General features: G+C 32.3%; 1 protein-coding gene across 3 annotated transcripts in view; it reads left to right on the plus strand.

The window, feature by feature from the left end:
- LOC129235256 (MAP/microtubule affinity-regulating kinase 3-like) overlaps positions 1-23,573 on the plus strand; it is a 174,350-nt gene that overhangs the window by 12,076 nt on the left and 138,701 nt on the right. For all 3 annotated transcript variants that reach the window (XM_054868968.1, XM_054868969.1, XM_054868970.1), the window contains exons 3-4: positions 7,271-7,354; positions 16,123-16,269. In XM_054868968.1, coding sequence (XP_054724943.1) covers positions 7,289-7,354; positions 16,123-16,269 — 213 coding nt within the window. In that variant the 5' untranslated portion in view covers positions 7,271-7,288. The remainder of the gene's footprint in view (positions 1-7,270; positions 7,355-16,122; positions 16,270-23,573) is intronic.

A 23,573-nucleotide genomic window follows, 5' to 3' on the forward strand; every position in this document is an offset into this window, starting at 1 on the left:
AAAAAAACAATAAACTTCATTAAATTTCAATATTAAACGACTGAATATAAAATCCATTGTTAAAGAAAGTGCCATAAAACAAAGGTACTTTCTTTACTCAGTGTTAGAAAGTACCACGAAACATTAATATTAATCAGAGGTGTCCCCTTAAGGAAGGGGGGTGTTTTGAGGGGTATTTTTAATTTTTTAGGGAGGCTCTTGCTTTGGGGGAGTACCCCCCTAAATATTTCCCCCGTATTAATCACACACACACACATTAGTAGTCATATCGCAAATTTTGAATAAAGACTTCTCAGAAGCAAACAGGAAATTCATTTAGTATCATTGCTCTAGTAGTATTTTGATCTTCATATATACAACATCACAGTAGATACTTTGTTTAGTGTGGTGTTGATCTATAACGAGGCCAAGTAAAGAGAAATGTGAGTTTTTTCACGAGTTACGTGACAGGTATTATTGTAAAATATAATATAGTTGGGAAAACCATTGACTTTAAATGGTTCTAATTAAATTAGCACACAAATAAACCCTAGAGAGAAACAGGGTTCGTACGGGTCATGGAAATCCTGGAAAGTCATGGAAAAAAAATAACAGAATTTCAAACCTGGAAAAGTCATGGAAAATTGAAATTTTCATTGAAAGTCATGGAAATTTATTTCAAGTCATGGAAAAAGTTCCTGGACAAAGAGAAAGGAACAGTAGCTAAAGGAGCGTTAGAAATCTTGAGTGATGTAACAGTATAGCACATAAAAGCTATTAAAAGTGGAAAATTGAACGATCCAAAAGGCAAATCTGAATTTTGAAGTTTCATTACATCCACTTCTGTTGCTGCCGCTTGCCATTTTTTACGATGTGATTTTACTGCCTGGACGTCACTTATTTTGAATTTTATGTTATTTTCAACACTTGTTATGTTTCATATCCTGTACTAGCAAAATTTCACGTTCTTAATTTTCTCACGCCCACTCAAAAAAAGCAATTCAATTGCGTGCGAGTTCGATTTCATCACTCGTAAGGACTTTATTATTAAATTTATCAGAGTTTATCTTAATTTGTTGAATGTTTTAGAAAATAAAGATCTTAAGTCAGGCGATAGAATGCAGAAAAAGAGAAATTCTAATGCCCTAAAACAGTAATGCCCAACATACGGCACGCAAAACTAATCCATGCGACCCACTGCTATGATCAATGTCGGGAATTAAACGTGTTCTGGAATTTCTGAACCTATTAATTTCTATGCATTTGAAAATATGCAAATTTGTAAACAAAACAAATATACTTTTGAATCAGAAGATTGATTCATTTCTGAATGGTTTTTTCAAAAAAGATCTGGTTTGGAAACAAAGAACTAAACTATGTGGCTCTACTTCAAAGAACCAAAATACTGTCAAGTTACGTGGATGATTAAAGGCACTGTTGACACTAAAAGGTAACTTTTGAAGCAAATTTATTGAAACTTAGTGATGACTCATTCAACCTTTGTCCCATTCAATATCATTCTGCCTGTTTTTTAAAAAAATATATCAGACATTTAAGCATCATCATATTCGTTTCACTGCATTTTTACTTTACTTAAATTTATATAATGAAGACAAATAAGAATAGTTTATTTTTTTAAGTCTGCACTTATATTTTTTCCATTACAAGTAAGTGCTTCAATGAGGCTGTGGCATTCATGTAGACGTTTTGCTAATGCTCATTTCCAAATATTACCAAGTTTGAGATTAAATAGTGCTATTCTCTTCGTTTAACGAGATCATGAAAATTTTCATTGAAGTCATGAAAAAGTCTTGGAAAAGTCGTGGAATATTTTCATCCAAATCGAGTATGAACCCTGGAGAAATAAAGATGAGTTTTTAGTACCAATCATATAAAATGTAATGTGCATTAAGATTTTTTCGTTTTTTAGCAGACTTCAAAAAAAGACATTCTCATTTTTTCAGAATTGTTTTATGTGTGTCCCCCGTAAACTCAAGCACGCATAGACCAATTTGGAAAATTCTTCTTTTTCTCGTTTGAAAAAGTATATACTTCCTATGTGATCCCATGGTCATCAGGTCAGTGTCTGAAGATAGAATCTTTGAAAACTCAAGAAAACTTTTCAAATTCTATGAGCAAAAGCAATTTCTGTTGTTTTTTTAGTGACTCGTGAATTTGTTTCGGCAAGCATACTTTGATAAAGTTAATTTGATGATGACTATTTTTTTGTAAATAATTGCACATTTGAAAAAGCCTTTCTTCACACTCTTCGGAAGTCTCCGAGACAGTGTGCTCTATTTTGCTCAGCTTAGTTGTACCACCTACTTTACCTTACATACTTATTTTATATTTACACCACTAAAAAGCAAAAAATAAATTATTTTCAAATAAAAAAAGAACCAACTTCAAAAAACAAAGAGGAACTAAAAAGTAAAAAATAATTGGTCATACTTACTTATTATTTTCTACCCAAACATATAAATCAAATTTATTTTTCACTTCCAGTACAAAAATCAACTAAACTGAACACCCCAAAAATAAACACTGATTTAAATTACTATACAAAAAAAAAAAAATTTTAATGCCTAACTAATTATACAAGGTCTCTTAATTTTTAATAATCATTTGAAGTCAGAGCCTCTTATAAACTACTACCTAATGTAACTAACAACCCACCAAATCGTGAGTTAATCACTAATTTAACAAAACGCGAAAGTCTTTAAAACTAAACCTACTCGGTTACGTTAGGCAGTATTTTATAGAAGGCCCCAACTTCAAATGGTTATTAAAAATTAAGAGATTGTTTATAATTAGTTATGTAATAAAATAATCCATCATATAGTAATTAAAATCAGTGTTTATTTTTTGGGTGTTTAGTTTATTTGATTTTTGTACTGGAAGTGTAAAATAAATTTGATTTATACGTTTGGGTAGAAAATTGTAAGTATGACCAATTATTTTTTACTTTTTAGTTCCTCTTTGCTTTTTGAAGTTGGTTCTTTTTTTTATTTGAAAATAATTTATGTATTTATAGTTTAAAATAAAGATATTTATACTAAATACAGTTAATTTAAAGGATGCAGAGATTTTGAATACATATAATGTAGTATTAAAAAAAAACTCCTTAAAATAACCAGCGCCATATCAGTTGCATTTCGAAAACTAGCGACTAATGCTCCCTTTTATATAAAAAAAAAACATTATGAATGTTTCAAGCCCTTGTAAAAATGTGTTCCAAGAGGCAATTTTTAAGTTTCTGCTCTGTTTCTGGATCAGTTAATGTATTTGCATTTCATTTTTCCTCAAAAGGGTCTAAATGGTAGCTGTCTAAGCTTCTAGACGGCTGCCATTTAGACCCTTTAGTTCTCAAAAAAAAAATGCCATTTTCTCTACACGATGATTAGGAAGTCAAGAAAGGGTTAAGCTATTGATGAAAATAAGAAAGCAGTTCGTATAAATACCCCTCAAAACCCCCCTAAACATTTTAATGGCACAGTCAGCGCCATGAACCCCCCCCCCCCCAGGTGGGTACCCCTGCAAAATAGAACAACCCTGGGCTCTGTTCAGAATCTGAGTAGTAAAAATTGGCAAGTTTAAGGGATGGAGGCCCCTAAATTTGGCCCGGCGACCAAACTGACAACCAACCCCCTTGACCCTCGGCCGCCCGGATCAGTTTTTGTGATCATTACATCATTGAATTATATGAATTTTTAAAACAAAGTTACGTTTTTTGATAAAACTATCAGAAACTGCTGGATGATTCCACAAAGAAAGTGGACATGAGGGTTAAAATTTAAAAATTGTTTTATTGCTACGAGTAATACATCAAGTTGAAACTAATAACATGAGCTTTATGATATTATAAAGAAATTTTTTATAAAAGTAACCTTTTTATTATTTTATTGAGCCTAAAGTTAACGTAATATAACAAACTTGTATTTAGAACAAACATAATACAGTAAAACTCCTCCTAACGGACACCCTTCTTATGCAGACAATTTTTAATTTCCTGATTCTAATGCAAATAACATTATTAAATCCCTGTCCTGCGGACTCCCCTCTATTGTGGACAAAAAAATTTATTAGAGGGGTTTTACTGTATTTTCATTCGTCCAGGATTACTATTTAAAGCAGGAGAATTTTTTATGTGTGTGTGTTACTATTTGTAACATTTGTCTATCCATTGGAAAACTTAATTTTTCATAACAAAATATTCAACAGGATTTTTAGTATAAATAAAGTTATAAGGTTTCGCTATCACACCCGTCACAAATAAGATGCTTAAGTTATTATAGCAAATGCATTCTTCCAAAGTTCTAATGTTTGCAGGTCTGAATAGAAGTACAATGTTTAAATTTGATCAAATATTTATTCTCTGGGAAAATTTGGTGTGACGGTGTGACAAACGTTTGTGGCGGATTTGTCAAAATCATTGGGACAGCATTTGAAATAGCTTTTAAAAACTTTCTAAATGAAATAGAAGATTAAACCATTTTATTTCTTAACAAATTAGCATTGTAGTTTAAAAAAAATATCTGGAAATCTTACAACGTGACAGATTTGAATTATCTTTATTTCAATAATTTTTTGGTTACTAAGTGAGTTACTTTTATTTAATTCTTAAAACATTTCAAAGGAGTAATATAGCTTTAAAGGAAGTAAATAATCAGTTGCACCTTTCCATAACTACAGTCGGACCTCCATATATCGAACTTCCACATATCGAAATTTTCTATATATCGAAATCCCAGCAAATTTCTATGTTCATTACATAGAAAAATTGTTTCTATATATCGAAAAAATCTCTATATATCGAATTTTTTTCGAGACATTCGTAGATTTTTTTTCTTCTTTAGGCTGTTTGTCTCATTAAAAATAAAGGTTAGGGGAGAAAATTATGTTCACTAAAGGTTGCTACGAAACTCATAAGGAATCTGATGTTGAGGGGTGTGTAGATAGGTCGTTGTTTCGTTCTAGAGTTCTTAAATTCCCTCAAGTTTATTTAAAATACTATCTTAGTTGTAACCAGTAACATTGTAAAATCAGTTTCAAGTCTTTTGTCTGTTGATTATCGTTCCTGGTCGTTTTAGCTGCAGTAAAAATCATTCAAGTTAAGTAAATTTTTTACTTTTCTCTCGATTACATAGTCAAAACGAAACTCCCCTGTTGCGGATCAAGTTGAATTGCCGCAGAATGAAGATGCATGAAGGCGTAAAAATGCAATTTCTGTTATATTTTTAATTATTTTCATTTAATCCGATGCTCGTATAAATTATAAATTAGGTTTCATCACAAAAGTTAGCTTTAATTTTAATGTTTTAGGAGATTTTTAAGATAAAATAAGATCGTTTCCATATATCGAAATTTCTATATATCGAATTTTTTTCCGGCAATTTGCTACTTCGATATATGGAGGTCCGACTGTACTCTGTTTTGTGGAAATGCCTCAGTCAAATTGTTTTTCATGAGATAAAAGGTAATATTGAAGACACTGGAATTATACAACTAGTAACCTTCCCCAAAATTATGGCACAGGTTCTCAGGATGTAATATAAAGTCTCATTAACCAATTATCACATTAACAAGTTGTGTATGGTTAAAAGATAATACAATTTGCTCCCTTATGGAAGTTACTGCATCATGAGAAATATGCTCCATGGGACATTTTAAAATGCTAGCATTACTGATCTGAAAACTGAATTGTCTTAACCATGAAAAGTGAAAAAATGTTCTGATTGCTGTATAGCTCAATCAAAAATGATGTATAACATTCAAACTAGGTGCTTTTTACCAGGACAGGGGATTTTCAACTGACATGAGATTGTTTTTTATTAACCATTTTGTATAGAACGTAACAGCAATTGTATTTGTGGGGGGTAAATGCAGTCAACATTGTCAAATTGAACTAAGTCTTTTCATTTATTTAATTGTGCAGTAAAAACGACAAAAATTGATCTGTATATTAAAGCAAACACTGTAGTCTGAGTGAATATTGTCTGCAAGTTAGAATTAATGAAGAAATGAAGTTCAGAGAAGTGACAACTTTTGGGAAAGCAGCTCTGATAATCTTTAAGCTAAACAGATTGCAAAGTTTACATTGTCAATTAAAATATAACTATCATTGCAACTCAAGTGCTATTTCTTACTCCCAGTCAGATTATATTAAGACCTGATGTAGCATTTATTTCTCTTTTCACTAACCACCTAAGACAATGTAGTACTACAAAGCACTACATTATTAGTATTATTATGTTACTGTTTTACATATTAATTTTAAAAAGAAAAAACCAGTAAAGATATGCAAACTAATGTATGACCCAGTTGATTTTTCTCTGTAAAAGGTGATATTTAAAATAAATTGTAATTACCAAAAAAAAAAGCTGCACTTGACCTACTTTTGTTAGCAACCATTAAAGAAGTGCTAAACTAAAAGTACGCTCTGTACTAGCTTTTTTTTTCTTATGAAATGTAATTTATATTCACTATTGTCAAGTTTGTCGCCTGTACTGATCACTATTCTTTTAGAAATTGCTCAACCAAGTAGCGGATTCGCACAGTATCACACCTGTCACAAATTTTGTCACAACACAAAAAAATTCCTGTTTAGTAAAAGAAATTAAATTTATCATAAATATCATGTATTAAGTTTCATTTGAATGTCTTTTAATGGAAAAAAATGCTATAGTCATTAAAATGTTTACAGGAATTTCTAGACATGTGTGCAGTGAAAACTCATGTCTGGCAAACGTCACACCAATCACAAGATTTTAAAAATTTCTTTATAAAAATTGAAAAGTCCTACAGTTTTGCTTCAACTCAATTATTCAAACAAATGCATAGTTAAACATGATTAAAATACTTTGTTAGTATTTGTTAACTGATTTAGTGCTACAAATGATGGTTTAACCAGTAAAAAAAGTGTCTGAATGTCACACCCGTCACAATGAATTGCCCTGCTTTGCCTACTTAAGCTTTTGCAAAAGATAGACTATGAAACTGAAGAATGTTAAAAAATCATATGAAAATGACGTCCAGCGGTGTCTCAAACTTCAGTTTCGTGCGGTAAGAATTTTTGAACTTACCCTTGATGGTATGTTCCACCCTTCAGTCCCCTTTGATATTTTTGAAGCTCAGTGAGCTGGCTTGAATTTCTGTTAAGATGTCTGTCAAGTACTCGGTATCATATCTATTTGATATTCGTTGCATCCTGTATTATGCTTATGTATACACATATTAATACTTTTGTATTAGTATTGACACTTTTGTATAATGAAATTGTTCTGTTATTTAGCCCTTGTGAAAGATCACAATGTCTGCCAGTGTGAGAACACCACTGCAAACTGTGCATGAATCGGTCACAACTGAGCAAGTCAAGGTATTTAAATATATTTTTATATGCTGTGGTTTGCCTTTGTTCCGACAGATTTTTTTGAAAATTTCAAGATGATTTTATAATTTATCTTCTAAGAAAAAGGAGTTGAAATGCACAACACAATTAGATTTTTTTTTTTGAAACTAAAGATATTCTGATAAGTAAACTTAGAAGTATAAATATGAACATTTTTTGTTAAGCCACTTTATTTTGCACTACAGTACTTGAATTTTATACATTCATTTTAATATAGAAGAATTATGTTTGATTTTGTGTATGTCTTTTATGTATTTATCATTTTATGATTTTTAATTTTACTTTGGAAAATAAGCAAACAATCCTTTTTTCCTTTTTTCAACCTGCTTTTCAACTTAGTCGAACAAGAATTCGTATAAGAATGGACAACTCATGTGGATATTCACGATTGTTATCACAAATAAGTTTTTTAATTTCATTTATATCTAAAATACAGAAAAAAGTTTTGGATTTGTGAACATTTTCAAATTTTAAAATTTTGATGGACATTTTGCACATTTTGATGCGCAATGGTCTCATTTTGATCGTTTTTAGAAAATGTCTGTCTGTACTCTGTATGTGGTTTATATGTGGCTACAGTTGCTGATTCATTTTTGATGCTAAAGCTCAAAAGGAGGTTGAACCATCAGACGTTTTTTTCTTGTTACTTGTGACTGTTATATCTCGAGAAGCTATGAACAGAACCAAACAAATATTGACCGATAGGTTGACCTTAGAGGCTATAAAAGCCGATTCAATTTTGGCGTTTTAATTGGGAAGTTTTCGACTTTTAAATTTTATTTTTTTATGATAGAATAACATGTATGAACATCATTGGTGAAAAATTTTTTTGGATACGATAAATAGTTTTTTTAAGAATAATTTTTAAGTTCAAGAGAATGTGACGTCAAATGACTCTGGGAAGTGACATTAACTCTTTCACCGCGCTTCAGTTGATAAGGAGAAGCCGACAAAAGTGCAGTTGGCTTCTTTTGAAAGATGCACTTGGCAGTTTGGCGATAATCTACAGGAAGTGCAGCAAGAGTCCTTTAATAATAGCGTGACTAAGGAGGAGCGGTTTTTCTTGTCTGTGGTTTTTGGCTTCAAGTCGCCTTTCTATGGCAAGCACTGGTACTTACAAGTATTGTTTTGTGCCCCAACCCAAATCACTTCAAGGAGAAATCCCGGAAAACATTTTGTTAGTGTTCCATGAAATAATCGGTAGAAAAGTGGTTTGCTATATGCAGAAGGAGAATGGCTCAGAAAAAATGAGATTTCATTACTGTGAATATCATTGTACTATTTACGTTATTTTTAAAAAATGCTGCACATCTTTATATTTCTTTTATGGCAATTATTATTGTGCTTTGTCTAGTAAAGGTCAAGATTCAGAAAAATTCTAAGTGGCCAGTGGCCACTAGACCCAAAACACTTGATGGCCACTACTGTCGCCGAGTGTTGAAGAACAAAATGGGAGAGGAGATTTTACTACTTTCATAAAAAACAAATAAACAGAACTGAACAGAATTACATTTCAAAAGCTATAAACATGCATTTTTTTCTCCAAAATAAATAGATAAATAAATCCGGGCCTGGATCTGCATACCGCAGCAGGGGTCGATCCAGCGCCAAATTGGGGCCGCTTTGCGGCAAAATTCCGCGACGCAGAAGCGGCCCCATTCACAAAATTCCCCGTCGCAAAAGCGGCCCCATTCACAAAATTCCCTGTCGCAAAAGCGGCCCCTTCACAAAAATTTATAAAAAGGCAACCTTTTCACAATATTTTTTAATCGCAAATGTGTACGCATCTACGCGGGAGCCTCTTCCACCTTCCCCCATCTTATCTTTTTGCTTGCTGCGTGAGGTGTTTTTGTTTGAGAGCGTCGGGGGGACGGGAGAGGGACACTTGTGATTGGTAGCTTGTTTTCAGGAAAATCTTAAATTTTACTTTGATTACGCAATATATATTTGGTATTAATTTGTGTTGAGTTTCAAAATCCAATTCTAAAATAACTTTACTTAAAATAAAATTATTTTACATGCTGTTTTTATATTTTTATTTGTTTTGAAGATCTTGATTTCCTTACATCGGCCATGGTAAACGAATTTTTCGCATTTTTGATGTTTACTGTACCTTGTTAAGAGGCAAACAAATAAAATTTCTTATATATTTATTAACATCATTAAATTGCAAAGTTTTAAACGAAATACCTACTCTGTAAGAACGTCAAAAGTCAAAAAATTAAACGCTAAATGCTGGTGCAGTATTATTTTGGGTTTTAATTACTTTTAAGTTTTTCAAACACATACATGGAATCTTTAATGAGTATTTCACTTCTGTGTTAAGAAATATGTGATATCTTTGAGTCTGTTCATATTGTATTTATTAGGAGTTATCATTACTTTCAGCAGTATGTGCAATTTTCATTGCTCTTAAAGTATTTGAGAGGGGTAAACAGGAAATCTGTTGTGAGACTTTCACCTTAAGAAAGTGTGCCTTGCATATGTATATTTGTAAAAAGCAATAAATGTAATGTATGTGTCAAATTACGAATAAAATGTTAAGGGTCTTACTTCCCCCCTCCCCCAGCGCATTTTCTCTTGACAGCTTTCAGGTATTCTTCAAGAACTTGCAATCACCCCTGAAACCTGTCTAGGGCTTTTCTATAACGATACGACAGCTAAAAATGCTTTAATATAATCTTTTCCAAGAAAAAAATCACGAGAAGGTCTTTTTTACAAAAATAAAGAAAATTCACAAAAATATTTTGCTTTTTCACAAAAATAACGAAATTTCACAAAAATATTTTGCCTTTTCACAAAATGGGGACCCAAAAAATAAAACCTGGATCGACCCCTGCGCAGACCCAGCAATGTAGGAGGACTCAGGTCCTTAAGGGGCCCAACGGCTGAAAAAATGGAAACAAACTAGCACTTAGACTTATTAATGTTACAAATATACACTTCTGGTCTGTGGTGAGGGGACCTACAGATTTTGTTGCAAGGGGTCCAAAGTGTATAGATCTGGGCCTGAGTAAATCAATGAAAACTGCATTCAGGGTTCGTACGCTCCGGGAAAACCGGGAAAACCTGGAATTGTCAGGGAAAATGAGATAGGTAAAAATGTCAGGGAAAAGTCAGGGAATTTTCCAAATTTGCCCCCAGAATTTTTTTTTTTCCAATTTTTTCCCAGGGAATTTTGTTCTATGAGATCTAATCTTCATTTTTATCGATGTTTCCTAAAAAAATTGTAAAAATTTTGAGGCAAAGTGACGCTAGCAATAAAAAAAGTGGCAACCCAGAAAAACTTCCTCAGCCACCATTTTTGACCCTCAATAGTTCCCACGAGAAAAATTTCTCGGGTGGACAGGAATTATTCACACACTCAACAGGGAAGATGGCAGTTTACTGCTTCGGATACACAATCCTGAAGGTGGAAGGGTCGATTGGGGAAAAGTTTTTTTTTTTATCGGAAAGTCTTTTCAGCTACGTGTGAAACTTAGTCGCCATGTTTGGTCATTCACAAGATGAATTACAAGATTCTTAAATGCCTAAGTTTCCAAAATCAAAGCAGAATTGGACGTTTTCTTTAATTGCAAACTATTGAAAATAACGCAAAATATGCTGCAATTTTTTTAAAAATTTTATTATTATTATTTTAAATAATTTTCTTGAGAAATGAAAAATTCTGTTCGTAAAACTTAAGTCTTACTTATTGCCTTTCACGCAAATGTGCTAACAACTTTTCAACTGAATTGTATTTTATTGAAGATTTATTTATTGTTTTAAATTGTTTTCCTGATACAAATTCAAAAAATGTTTCTTATTTATTGGGCGTAGCCGCCATATTTGGTCATTCCCAAGATCGAAGTACACAAGACTTTTTAAGTGCCTAAGTTCCCGAAAACGGCATTGGATGTTTATTGCAATGCAAACTATTGAAAAAAAAAATGTCCCTTTTTTTCCCGGATGATTCATAATTATTTTCTGGAAAAATGCAAAATTTTATCTTTGGAACATTTTTTATTCTAATTGCTTTAGACTCTTATGTGCTAAAAACTGACTGTTTTGTCTCAGTTGTACTTTTTTAAGGATTATTAATTTTTTATAACTACTTTTATGCTACAAATTCCAAAATCTACTTATTATCTTAAACTTTTCACTTAGTCGCCATATTTGGTCGTTTGCACAATGGAAGTAGACGTAAACTTCTAAAAACAGAATTGGATGTTTATCTCAATGTAAACTATTGAAAGTAACATAAAATGTGCAACAAATTATGAATTTTTAAAAATTAATTTGCTTGAGAAGAAAAATTTTAATGTAAGCATCCTTTAATATGCGAAAGAAAAAAAAAGATGATTATTGGCATTTTGGCCTATGTTCGGAGGATGTTGATTTTTGTTATTTTGCATTACGTGGTATGCTGACCAATGCAGCAAGTTAATCATATTTATACTCAAAAATAGCTTTGTATTTTGCTAAATATTTTTTGTGTTATATACTAATAAAAAAATACAAAGAATTGTAAACTAAAAGCGATTTACAATTGCAGCGCGACTGCAGCAAAACGCTAATATTACGCATGACACGTAACATCGAAGAACCGCTAAAACAAGTTGAAAATACTTTGTTTTCAACAAGTAGTTAACCAATTAAAACAATTTTGAACAAAGTGTTTGAAAAAAGCTTAAAATTTTGAGAGAGAAAAGGAAGAAAAAAAAAAAACTAAAGATTTTTTTTTTTTCAATATTTTCAAACCTAAGATTTTATTAATTTTTTTAATGTAAGGGGAAAAGTTTCAGTTCTTCCGCATTGCTACTTTAAGCAATTTTAATTATTTTTAAAATATTGCTTTTTAAACTTAATTTTTTAATGAAGCGAGTAACCTGGAATTTTCTAAAAAAACAACCTGGAAAACCTGGAAAAGTCAGGGAATTTTTTTTAACCCCAAGTGTATAAACCCTGGCATTTTAGATGAAATGTACAAAAAATACAATTTTGCTGATAAAATTTCACTTTTCCCGAAAATAACTAATTTAAAAAAAAATTCTGGCCCTTTTTATGTTATTTTCAGTAGTTTGCACTGAGATAAGCATTCAATTCTGTTTTTGGAAACTTAGGCAATTAAATAGTGAGTAATTTTAATATTTAAAACCCTTCAAAAAACAATAACTTAGATGAAAGCGTTAGTTTATACTGCCGTGTGTAGGTAAAGGGCAGTAACTGCAAATTTTTCATTTTTTGGCATTTTTGTCGTCTATTGTAGGTTATCTTTATTGTGCAAGCTTGCTAGTTTGGTTTCTGCTGAAAAAAAGGCGCAAAAAAAGAAGTTTCATTCTAACATTTTCCTATTGTTAGTATTGAATCCACCCCACATTTCTTCAAATATCTCAAACTCATTTCTGCAGATACTGCCGTTTACCTGCACACGGCAGTATAGCACATTAGCGTCTGAGCAATACGGATAAAATAATATTCCGAAGATAAAATTTGAAGGAAAATATCTCGTATTTTTCAAGAAAATAATTGATTATCCGGTTGGAATAAATGCGGCACATTTTGCGGAATGTTCAATAGTTTGCATTGTATTGCAATAGTCATTAAATTCTATTTTTGGAAACTTAGACACTTTAAGAATCTTGTCTACTTCCATCTTGGAAGTGACCAAATATGGCAACTATGATAAAAATTAAAATTTAGGTTTTGGAATTTGTAGCACAAAAATAATTATAAAATGTAAAATCTTCATTAAACATCAATTTAATTGAACTGTTATAGCTTTTAACACATTAGTGTCCAATGCAAGAAGGATAAGAAGAAATTCTAAATAGAAAATTTTTGTTTCTCAAAAAAAAAAGTTTTAAATAATAAAAAATAAATAAAATGCTTTACAGCACATTTTGCATGATTTTCATTAGTTTGCATTTAAATAAACATCAAATTCTGTTTTGTTTTTGCCAACCTAAGCACTTAAATACTTTCCCTACTTCCATCTATGTTTCACACGTAACTGTATTGCCATTCTGATCAAAAAATGATCTTCCTTGATGTGTTTATCCTCAGGCGTATGCTTCCAAAGCGATTTATTTTCTTCACCCTCTTGAGTTTGCATAATTCCTACTCATCCCAAGATTTTTTTTCTATGAACAACGGGGTGGGAAATGGCGACTGAGGGCGTTTTTTTAGGTTGCCACGTGGTGAGTGGTGACTGAATCTTGACCTTTATTGTCTAGAACAGCGGTTTTTGACCTGTGGGTGATTATCCTGACAGGGGTAAAATGGACTTTTATAATGTTTAAAAATTACAAGGATTGGATCATCAGCCTGTCATATTGCAAAACTCATAAACTTAGAAGAGGACTTTAGTTTTGGCAAAAATTGCTCGAAATATTCATGAAGCGAATTTTTAGAAGTAAGCAATATCAACTCATACTGACAACTTTTTAATTTAATAACCAATGATTATAAAAAAATTTTTTTAGTGCTTGAAAGTAACAAAAGTATTTGTTTTGTAATATGAATAAATAAATTCAATAGCTGACTTATTTTCAGAACAAACTTTGAGGTAGTTCTTGATTATGTATTATCCATTTTATGGGGCCTTAAAAAGGTTAAAACTGCTGGTTTAGAACAATGCCAAAGTTCTGTGCCTTTTTAATTTTATTCTTTTATCCATTTTCATACTATAATACTTGTTAATTTGGGTTGCTTAACATTTTCTATTATATCTTAGCAACACAATGACTGATTTCAACTTTACTGTAAAAAGTGCTAAGTTATATTTGTTCTTAGTGCATGTAAATTTAAAATAGTTTAATGTTTATATATTATTAAGTGCTGAATTAGTATTAGTTTTGTTTCTTTTTTCCATCCTTTGACAACAAAATCATTTACAGTTTCAAAGTTAGATCCTGCATACAGCATAAAGAATTTTTTTATTTTAGTCAGGTGGCATGGATTTTAGTACCAAATAGAAATCAAATAGCTGTGGATTTGCCTGGTGGTTTATTGACAAAATATTTGTGTTCATATTATACTTTTCATTTTGTTGTGTCAACTTATGTTTTGTCAACTGAAGATAATTTATATACTTTTTAACCTTAAACTTGATTAATTGGTGCATGCAAACTTTGTGCCTGAACCCCCCTTCCCATGTCAAAAATAAATAGTAACTGCTAATTTAGCTTCTGCGAATTTATTTGAAAAAAAAAAGCGGCCCTGTGTTTTTCTCCTGGTTTGCTCATTATTGCATATTATGGTGAAAAAGATAAAGAATTTTCACAACACTTTCAGAAATACATATTCAGTAAGTATCTAAGACATTTTAAAACACTGCAAAGGAACTGAAATCTCACGCATTCAATTTAAATAGAAAAGGGTAAAAATATCACTATTTACATTTTAATCATAATAAAAACATTATTAATACTTGGTTTATAAATATGAAAAATATCTTGAAATATTAACTAAGTGATACTTTAAAAATACATTTTCAGTTTAGCTGCAAAATACATTTCATTCAACTTTTCTTTCATGCAAAAATAGATTTAAGTACTTTTGCTATCGAAACTATAAAAAATGTTTTTTTTTTTGCAAAGTTGAAACAAAAATGTAAAACGGAATAAAATTGAATGGAATTTAAACAATAGAAAATAATAGAAGAGAAAAGGAAAGGAAAAGATAAAAAAAGGGAGTTTTATCAAAATTTTTCGCCAATAAAGCGAAAAACTTTCAAGCGAAAACCAAAGGTTACTATACACCCCGCTTGCAAGTTACCGTTGTTTGTTGAATTCCCCCGTTTTTTTAACTCTGAATCTCTTGTCCTCCCGGAAAAACTCAAATATCATCATCGAAGTCACTTCAAGAAGGTTATTGGACTCTCCTCTCACGAATCCAGCCTCCATTGTGTATTAAACGGAAATAATAAATAAATTTCAAGGTTTTAAATGCGGAGCGTTCTACGTGCTTGTAGTCTTTACTTGGGACCTCGCTTGGAGTGACTCTCCGTACAGCGGTGTGACTACACCTCAAGGCTCGTTTTTTTTTCCTGTGGGATATTTAAAAATTCATTAAAAATCAGTCCTGTTTTAAAATACTGCGTCGGTGAATTTCAGTTTTCAGGGTCTGTTAACAATATCTAATAGTCAAAATAGGAATATTTAATAGGTTGCAACTTCCCCATTTTTCCAAAAAGGCTTATTTTTGCCATCATTTGCTCGAATAAACATGGTTTAATTAATATAAATAATATTTAAAGTGTCCTCTGCAAATTCTTGCAAATATTGCAATGATGTATGTTGCCATCTTCTATTCATAAACAAATAAAATTTTTGTTATTAATTTAAGTTATAAATTTCTTATTTTGTATAACATTTTCAATTTTCTGTTGGGGGTGAGTTTGTAGATGCATTAAGTAGGTTGGAATGGGTGATGCTTGACTTTATAAATTAAATTAAATTACTGAAAATTCTCCACTAAGGATTTCATTACAGGAATCACAAAGAAGTAGGAACAGTAAAAAGAAATAGTTGTAATGATTTGAAGAAAGAACTGGCTTAAAATTTCGAAAAGAGTTGATGCTGCAGCCATTTCATTTTTCAATCCTAAAATGCAATTTTTCAAAGTTAAATTTTAAAATTTACTTTTGAATGTATCAATGCAATCAAATGCAGATGTTTATACTGTATTTTTACATGTGTGTAAATCAATTAATACAAAATTGGTCTTTTAATTGTATCTTTGAAATATTTTAGGAGGGGGAACGCCATAGAAGTTTTCCAAATTCTCGTAGTCGAACTTCTGAAGAGCCTCACATTGGTCGCTACAGGTTATTAAAAACTATAGGGAAAGGGAATTTCGCAAAAGTAAAACTAGCAAAACATCTACCTACTGGCAAGGAGGTAATATTGTTCTTTACTTATTTTTGTTATTTAATGATTCAATTTTTCCCAAACATGTTTTTTTTTTCAATTTGTGAAATGCCTTAAGTGAGCAACCATATTTATAAAAGAACAGTCACTGAGATAACATGTCTAAAAATTTGAGTTGATTGTTATTGTTTATTTATTATAAAGTAAGTGTGCTTTACACTTTTCTATTGTTAAACAAAACAAAAATAAATGTATGTGTGTGTAGTATATATACTATATGACCAAAAGTACTGGGGAACTTTAAAAAAATTCACATTTTTACCGATTTTCTAGAAATTAGACCAATTGCTCTATAATTTTTTTCACATAAAAAGTATACACTAATTGTCATTTTCCAATAAAAATTAAGTCTGTTGTTTATTTAGAGAAGCAGCAACAAATTGAGGAAAGAAAAAAAGATTTTTGATCATTTTTCATTGTATATAGCTGGGAATAATCGATAACTTTCAGATATATATCTAACTATGTAGAATTAATTTTCATATTTTCGTGAAAGTATCTCTTATACCCACAGAAATATAAGCATTTCTTTCAAAAATGCAAATTTTTTTTAAAGGTTTTCAGCTCATATCACACAGAGTTTTTGGTCAAACGTTACTAAACTTTCAGAATGTTTGACAGCACATTAGAGAAACATAAGAATAAAATTTGAAGTTAAAATGTTGAAAATTAAATGAAATATGAATGTTTAAAGCAATTAATTTTTCCCTGCGCATGCGCGAATGATAGTGATTTATAACGTTTATAATCCAAAGCTCAGATATATCCTACAACTCGTAAAAAAATTCCACATCAATATCTTTACAATTTAAAAAGTTATCAGCAATCTAATGAGCCGAATTTTAATAATTCTTGGATAGGCGACGAATGGTAAGGGGTCTTTCGCAAACTGGCGACATTTTTCTGCTATCATTGCACAGTGATTCATGATAAGAACCATGGGTGCAAGACCTTCCGTCTCAGGACGGATTTCCGTCTTGGACAAAATTTCCGAGACGGAGGTCGGGACGGAAAAAAATTCGATGACTGTCCTTCAGTTTTTACTTTAAAAAAAAAATGAGTGTTTGAAAGATTTGCTTTAATATAACTAGACCTTTCCATAACCACGAATTTACATCAACATTCTATCGATTTTCTGCCATGGGCTTGTTTTGTTTTCAACGAGCTTTTGGAGGAGTGACTTTTAGACTCGCGCCGGAGTTGCTCGCTATTCTCGCTAATTTTTCGAATTGATTGCCTTTTGTTTCTATTTTTCACTTGCTATTTTCGATCATCCTTTCGTTTTTTTTCTCATTTGCGTTTTTTTTTGCAAACTCGCATAAATGAAATTTATGTACTCTCTTAATTGTCTTAGAGTTGAATCTGAATCACCGATTGAGAGTGATTGCTAACGGGATGAAATGTTTACGCCACATCAAAGGGTGTCCACATACCGGATAAAAAGGGAACTGTCAGGGATTTTGAAGATTTCAATGAGCATGCAAATTCTGGAAAGAATTGGAGGTAAATTTCAAGCTGGTTTGAAACACCGATGGGCAACTGTTCCTGCATTTTTTGACATGTTTTAAAAGGAGTCTTAAAAGCGCAACTTTACTTTAGACAATCTTTAATGAACATAGAGGCAGAGGAAGGGGTTCGGGGTCCCCCTCCCCCTTCAAAGCTGAAGTATTCAGAACTCTGCTTTAGGTAATCTTGGGAGACTTAAAAAGGAGGAATTCGAAGGCTTTCTCTCAATAAATGTTAGGAATTAAATTCTTCAAACTTCAGTGATGAAAAGGGGGAACCGTAAATATAAGTCAAATTTAGTGAACTTAGGCGAAAGAGTTCGGGGAGAAGGGAGTCTCTCTCCTTTGAAAATTTCTCCATGCTGAAGCATTGAAATACTATTTTGGCTATTTTTGAGTGCGTTAAGAGTTGGGGAGCTCGGGGGTCTTTCTCGAAACATTTTCGAAATTGAAGTCTTAAAACTTTGGGTTGTCTTGGGAGATGTGGGAAGGGGAGTTACTCTTTCAATAGAAAAATAAATCTTAAACAAACTTATACTGCCTTTGGTGCACCTGCTTCACATAAGGATAAGGGGCTATTCCGCTGCTCAGCCCGAAAATCTTTTCCTTTCTGAAGTTTTAAGTCTGTTTTAGGCTATCATTAGATGACTTAATAATGGGAAGGGAGTTTAAAGATTCTGTCAAGTTCCCGAAATTAAAGTATTAAAACTTATAGGCGGTCATACGTCACGTATGTAGGTAAAGGGAGTACTGTTCCTTGAAAAAAAATTTTAGAAACTGAAGCTTTAAAAACTCAAATTAAGGCGTTTGTGGTGAAGGTGATCTTAGAGGAATGGGTTCGGGAGTTCTCTTCCGAAATTTTTTTGATGCTGAAATATTTAAAACGCTTCTTTAGGCTGTATTTGACTGCCTTTTGAGCAGGGTTGGCCGGATTGGACCCAATTGGGTTGGACCCAATGGGTTTTTTTTGAAAAAACCCATTTAAAAAAACCCATTATTTAGCCCACTTTTGGGTTTTTTTAAATTTTTTGAGAAGTTTTTAAAAAAAGTAATTAATTTAAATACTTTTACAATTTAAACTTCTATTTTATTTGTTCTTCACCACAGACAATGGACATAAAAAATGAATTTTGAACTTTAATAGTATTTCTTAACTCTTAACGGCATTAAAAATACTTCAAAGATTTAAAATATATATATTTAACTTTTTTCTTTAACTGGTCAATAAATAACTCAAATTATCTTGACTAAGTCCTGTCACGTCTGGTTTTCTCAATATTTGTAGATTGTACAGAGGAAACTACTCTAGCTAAAAGGCTTTCATGTGAATTATTTTCTGCAACCCGACACGTCTCGAATTTCGAATTAACAAGTTACATTTTTTTAAGAAATTAACAGGATTTACAAATGGTCAGACAGAAAACAGAATAGGATGTACAGTATTTTCATTATCTTACAAAAAAGTTTAATATTTCTTACTCTGTACACAGAAATAGAAAAACAGGCAACATAAAATTCAAAGAAATGTCTTGATTAAGCTGGAATTCAGTAAATAGGGATTTAAATTACTTGAGGTTCTACAGTAGTTTTGCATAAAAAAAATGAAATACAATAAAGTAAAATGCAAAAAAATAGTAGCAATTAAAAACGAACAATAGATTTTATCACTCAAGAAGTAATTTTGCCTTAACTGTTGGTAATCTTGGAAACTAAAAAAATCTGAAACTTCACCATTCTTGGGTTTCGTCGTCTTTCATACTCTTCTTCAGAAAACACTGAATTTTAACTAGTTTTCCAGCTTTTTTTACCCCAAGACAATTCTTGTGCATTGTTCATATACTTACGCTACAATATGCTTACAAGTACCCTACATTTTCCCTAAAAAAAGACAAAAAAAAACCCACATTTCTTTTAAAAAACCCAGCTTTAGTTGGGGTTTTTTGGGTTTTATTTAAAAAAACCCAAAAAACCCTGGGTCCATGGGCTTTTTTTAAAAAACCCGGGTTTTTGCCAACCCTGCTTTTGAGGGGATATGATTCGGGGGCCCTCCCTGGGGTGAGGATTCAGTTCCCCTATTGTTTTTTTTAATTCAATGAATATTGAATAGTGTTCCTCGTTTAAAAAAATTATCTACTTCACTGGGTGCCTCGGTAGCGCAGTAGGGCAGCGCGTCAGTCTCATCTACTTCACTGGAGCTGTTTTTTTTATTGCTAACTTTACCATCTGCTATCTTATAAAAGAATTCTTTTACAAATGAAGACTGTGTGGAGGAGTGGTGCTAGTATATTATAATCGCCCATACCTTCCCCCATCTTTCCTTCTTTTCTGGTTTGTTCATACTATCTTGGGTACACTTTCTGATCAGAACTGATTTTGTGGCAAAAGTGAATTCTTATGTCCCAAGCTTGCTGCAATAAAAATGTTTACGATCGGCAAAAAAGTAATGGCGGTGAGCCCCAAGCGCTTTTACCCTTAGCATCATCCAACATCGTCTAAAATTGCGTTTTTGGAACTTCAATTTTGAAATATTACCGAAGTAGAGTTCTTGAACTCCATCCCTTCAAATGTATTCAAAAAGCATGTATATGTTATGAAAGATGGAGTAAAATTTCGTTTTTAATGCTTCAATTTCAAAATCTTCAACGCTATAATTTCGGAACAGCCAGCTCCCCCCCCCCCCCACACTCTTTCTCTAATATTTTTAAAGATCGCCCAATATTGTAATTTTGAGACTATCAGTTTGAAAAATTTCATGTAAGAGAATCTCTGACCCCTTCCTTTCCCTGAACGTTACTAAAATGGCCTACCATTGCGTTTTTTGGACTTCAATTAAAAAAAAAATCTGGGGGAGAGCCCCCAGACCCCCTCCCCTCATTATAGGCGGGTTTTTACATTTTTTGGAACGACGATGTCAAAATGCTTAAATATTACAACTTAACTGGGTCCATGTTGTTAGAAAAGACAAGCTTAAAATTCATATTAAACAGATTCTAAAAACTGCCAAGGTTAAAATCTACAACATTTATACTAATAAATTTTTCCTTAAGCACGCATGTGTGTGTGTGGGGGGGGGGGGAGTCGCAAGTTTTTCCGTCTTGAACACATCACCTAACTTGCACCCATGATAAGAACGGATTATTTGCGAACGATCCCTCACGATTCGTCGTCTAGCCAAAAAATATTAAAATTCGGCCCATTAGATCGCTGAAAACTTTTTAGATTTTAAAGATATCTAGGTGTAATTTTTTTATCAGATGTAAGATATATCTGGGCTTCTGATTATGAAGCTTATAAACTCCTATCTTTTGCGCATGCGCAGTGAAAAATTGCTTTAAATGTTCATATTTCATTTAATTTTCAATATTTTCTCTTCAAATTTTATTGTTATGTTTCTCTAATATGCTGTCAAATATTCTGAAAGTTTAGTAGAGCTTGACGGAAAACTTTGCATGATATGCAATGTTGCCAGATTGGGGGAAATTTCCCCATTTTGGGGAAATCTGGTGCTATTTGGGGAAATGGGTTTTGAGGAGAATTCTTTGGGGAAAAATATTTTTTCTTGGGGAAAACATGGAGGGAAGAAAACCTTCGGGAATTTTTTTTTCTTATTTAAAGTCGCGTCTTGACATCTGGTAGTTACTTTGTTTGTATCAAACAAAACTAAACCAACGCTGTTTGAGCGTTGGTTTAGCTTAACTTTATGGAATTCGCATTTCGCATTATGTGGAATATTATTGTATGGAATTCGCATTAATGTTCTGCGTGAGTAACTAGTTGATACGTGAAACAGGTAAAAATAAGTGTGATGAAGAATGTTCTTGGATAAATATATATAAAAATCATAGCTTAAATGTACATACAGAAGCAGAGTAATAAATGTGAGTAGAAGAAAATATTTGGCTATTTCTTATCTGGCACTTGTATTTATGCTTGTACACCCACACGGCTTTGCCTGTAGTAGAAAATTGAAAGGTCCTTTGGTTCTGTACATTTACAAATAATGCATGATGAGTTTATCGCTAATTGGTTTGCCCACGTTACGGTTCCACGTTATGATAACTTGGTAATTTGCATAAATATGCAGGCATCGCAGCGTTCCTATATTCCTATATTTTCCTATATTTCTGAAAAAGTTCGTATTTTCCTATAATTCCTATATTTTCCTATATTTTCAGTTTCCGCTTCCTATTTTTTTTTTCCATTTTCCCCCGACTTTTAGCTACTGCCTTTTCTGCGAGCCCCGCACAGGCGCCATTTTATCTTTCCTTCCGTGTTTCTTCCTGAGCGGAGCACGAAACTTTCGACCCGACTTTTGCTCGTCTGCGCTGTTCAATTCTGCGCATATGCAGCTCTTGCACAAGTCCCCAGTCTTCGCTAAACTTGGGCGATCGTGATGAGCGCATGCGCTGTGCAGGTTTTGACGACGTCGTTCTAGGAAGGACTCGCCGGCTCTACTGTTTCAAGTCTCCGCACGCGCGATTTTTCTTTTCTTTTTTTTTAACGGAACTTCGTGGAGTTAGCTGAATTTCGATTGTGCGGAATGTAGGTTCGTGTGTTAACTAAATGTTCATTGCAATAATAATGCCTCCGAAGAGACCGCACAACCAAGTTTGTTTTCAAAAAAGAATACACAAAGCTGTTCCCGATTTTAAAGGAATTGAGGAAGTCGAAAAACATGCGTACTTTGGGGTCACATCCAGACCCAAATTGGGTCCGCTTTGCGGCCCCTTCAGAGAATTCCGCATCGTAAAAGCGGCCCCATTCACAAATTTCCACATCTTAAAAGCAGCTAGTTCACGAAATTTCACATCATAAAATAAATATAGCAAACCGGACCTTCGGACCAGCAGCTACGTGTGAAACCTAGTCGCCATATTTGGTCATTCACGAGATGGAATCAGACAAGATGCTTAAGTGTCTAAGTTTATAAGAAAAAAGCACAATTGGGTATTTATTTACTGCAAACTAATGAAAATAACGCAAAATGTGCTGCAAATCCTTTTTTTTTAAATTAGTATTACTTTAATATGTTTTCTAGAGAAATGAAAAACTTAATATTTAAAATTTCTTCTTATCCTCATTGCTTTGGTCCCTAATGTGATAAAAACTATAGCATTTCCACTAAATTGTTGTTTTATAAGGATTTTTTAAAATTATTTTTATACTACTAGTTAAAATCTGGATCGGTATAGTCGCCATGTTTGGTCATTCCCTAGATGGAAGTAGACAAGTCTTTCAAAACCGGAGTTGGAAGTTAATTGCTATGAAAACTGTTGAAAATACCGCTAAATGTGCCAGAATTACAATTACTTTTATGCATCAAATTCAAAAATCTATTATCGTAAATTTTTCGCGTAGTCGCAATGTTTGGTCATTCTCAAGATCGAAGTAGACAAGACTAATTTTCCGTAAACAGAATTTTAGATGCTTATCTCAAAGCAAACTATTGAAAATAACATAAAGGGGGTGTGTCATAAATCATGGTTTTTTTCTTTTAATTAATTAGTTTTTTGAAGAGTGAAATTTTATTTGCACAATTGCATTTGATCCTCATTGTTTTGGAGGTTTTGCTATGAACTTAAAAAAACTATTTCATCTAAAATGCAGTTTCTTGCCGACTTCTCATTTATTTATTTTGAAATAATTCTAAAACCTATTGAAACTTACATTTTCCAAAAAAACATGTTTTTGTAAACAAGTGCAAGGTTCTATTTATTTTTTTTCTGAAAGTTGTAAGAATTGACCCCCCCCCCCCCCCGTCTTTTACTT

The sequence above is a fragment of the Uloborus diversus genome, chromosome 2 (assembly GCF_026930045.1).
Source record: "Uloborus diversus isolate 005 chromosome 2, Udiv.v.3.1, whole genome shotgun sequence".
Lineage (NCBI taxonomy): Eukaryota > Metazoa > Arthropoda > Arachnida > Araneae > Uloboridae > Uloborus > Uloborus diversus.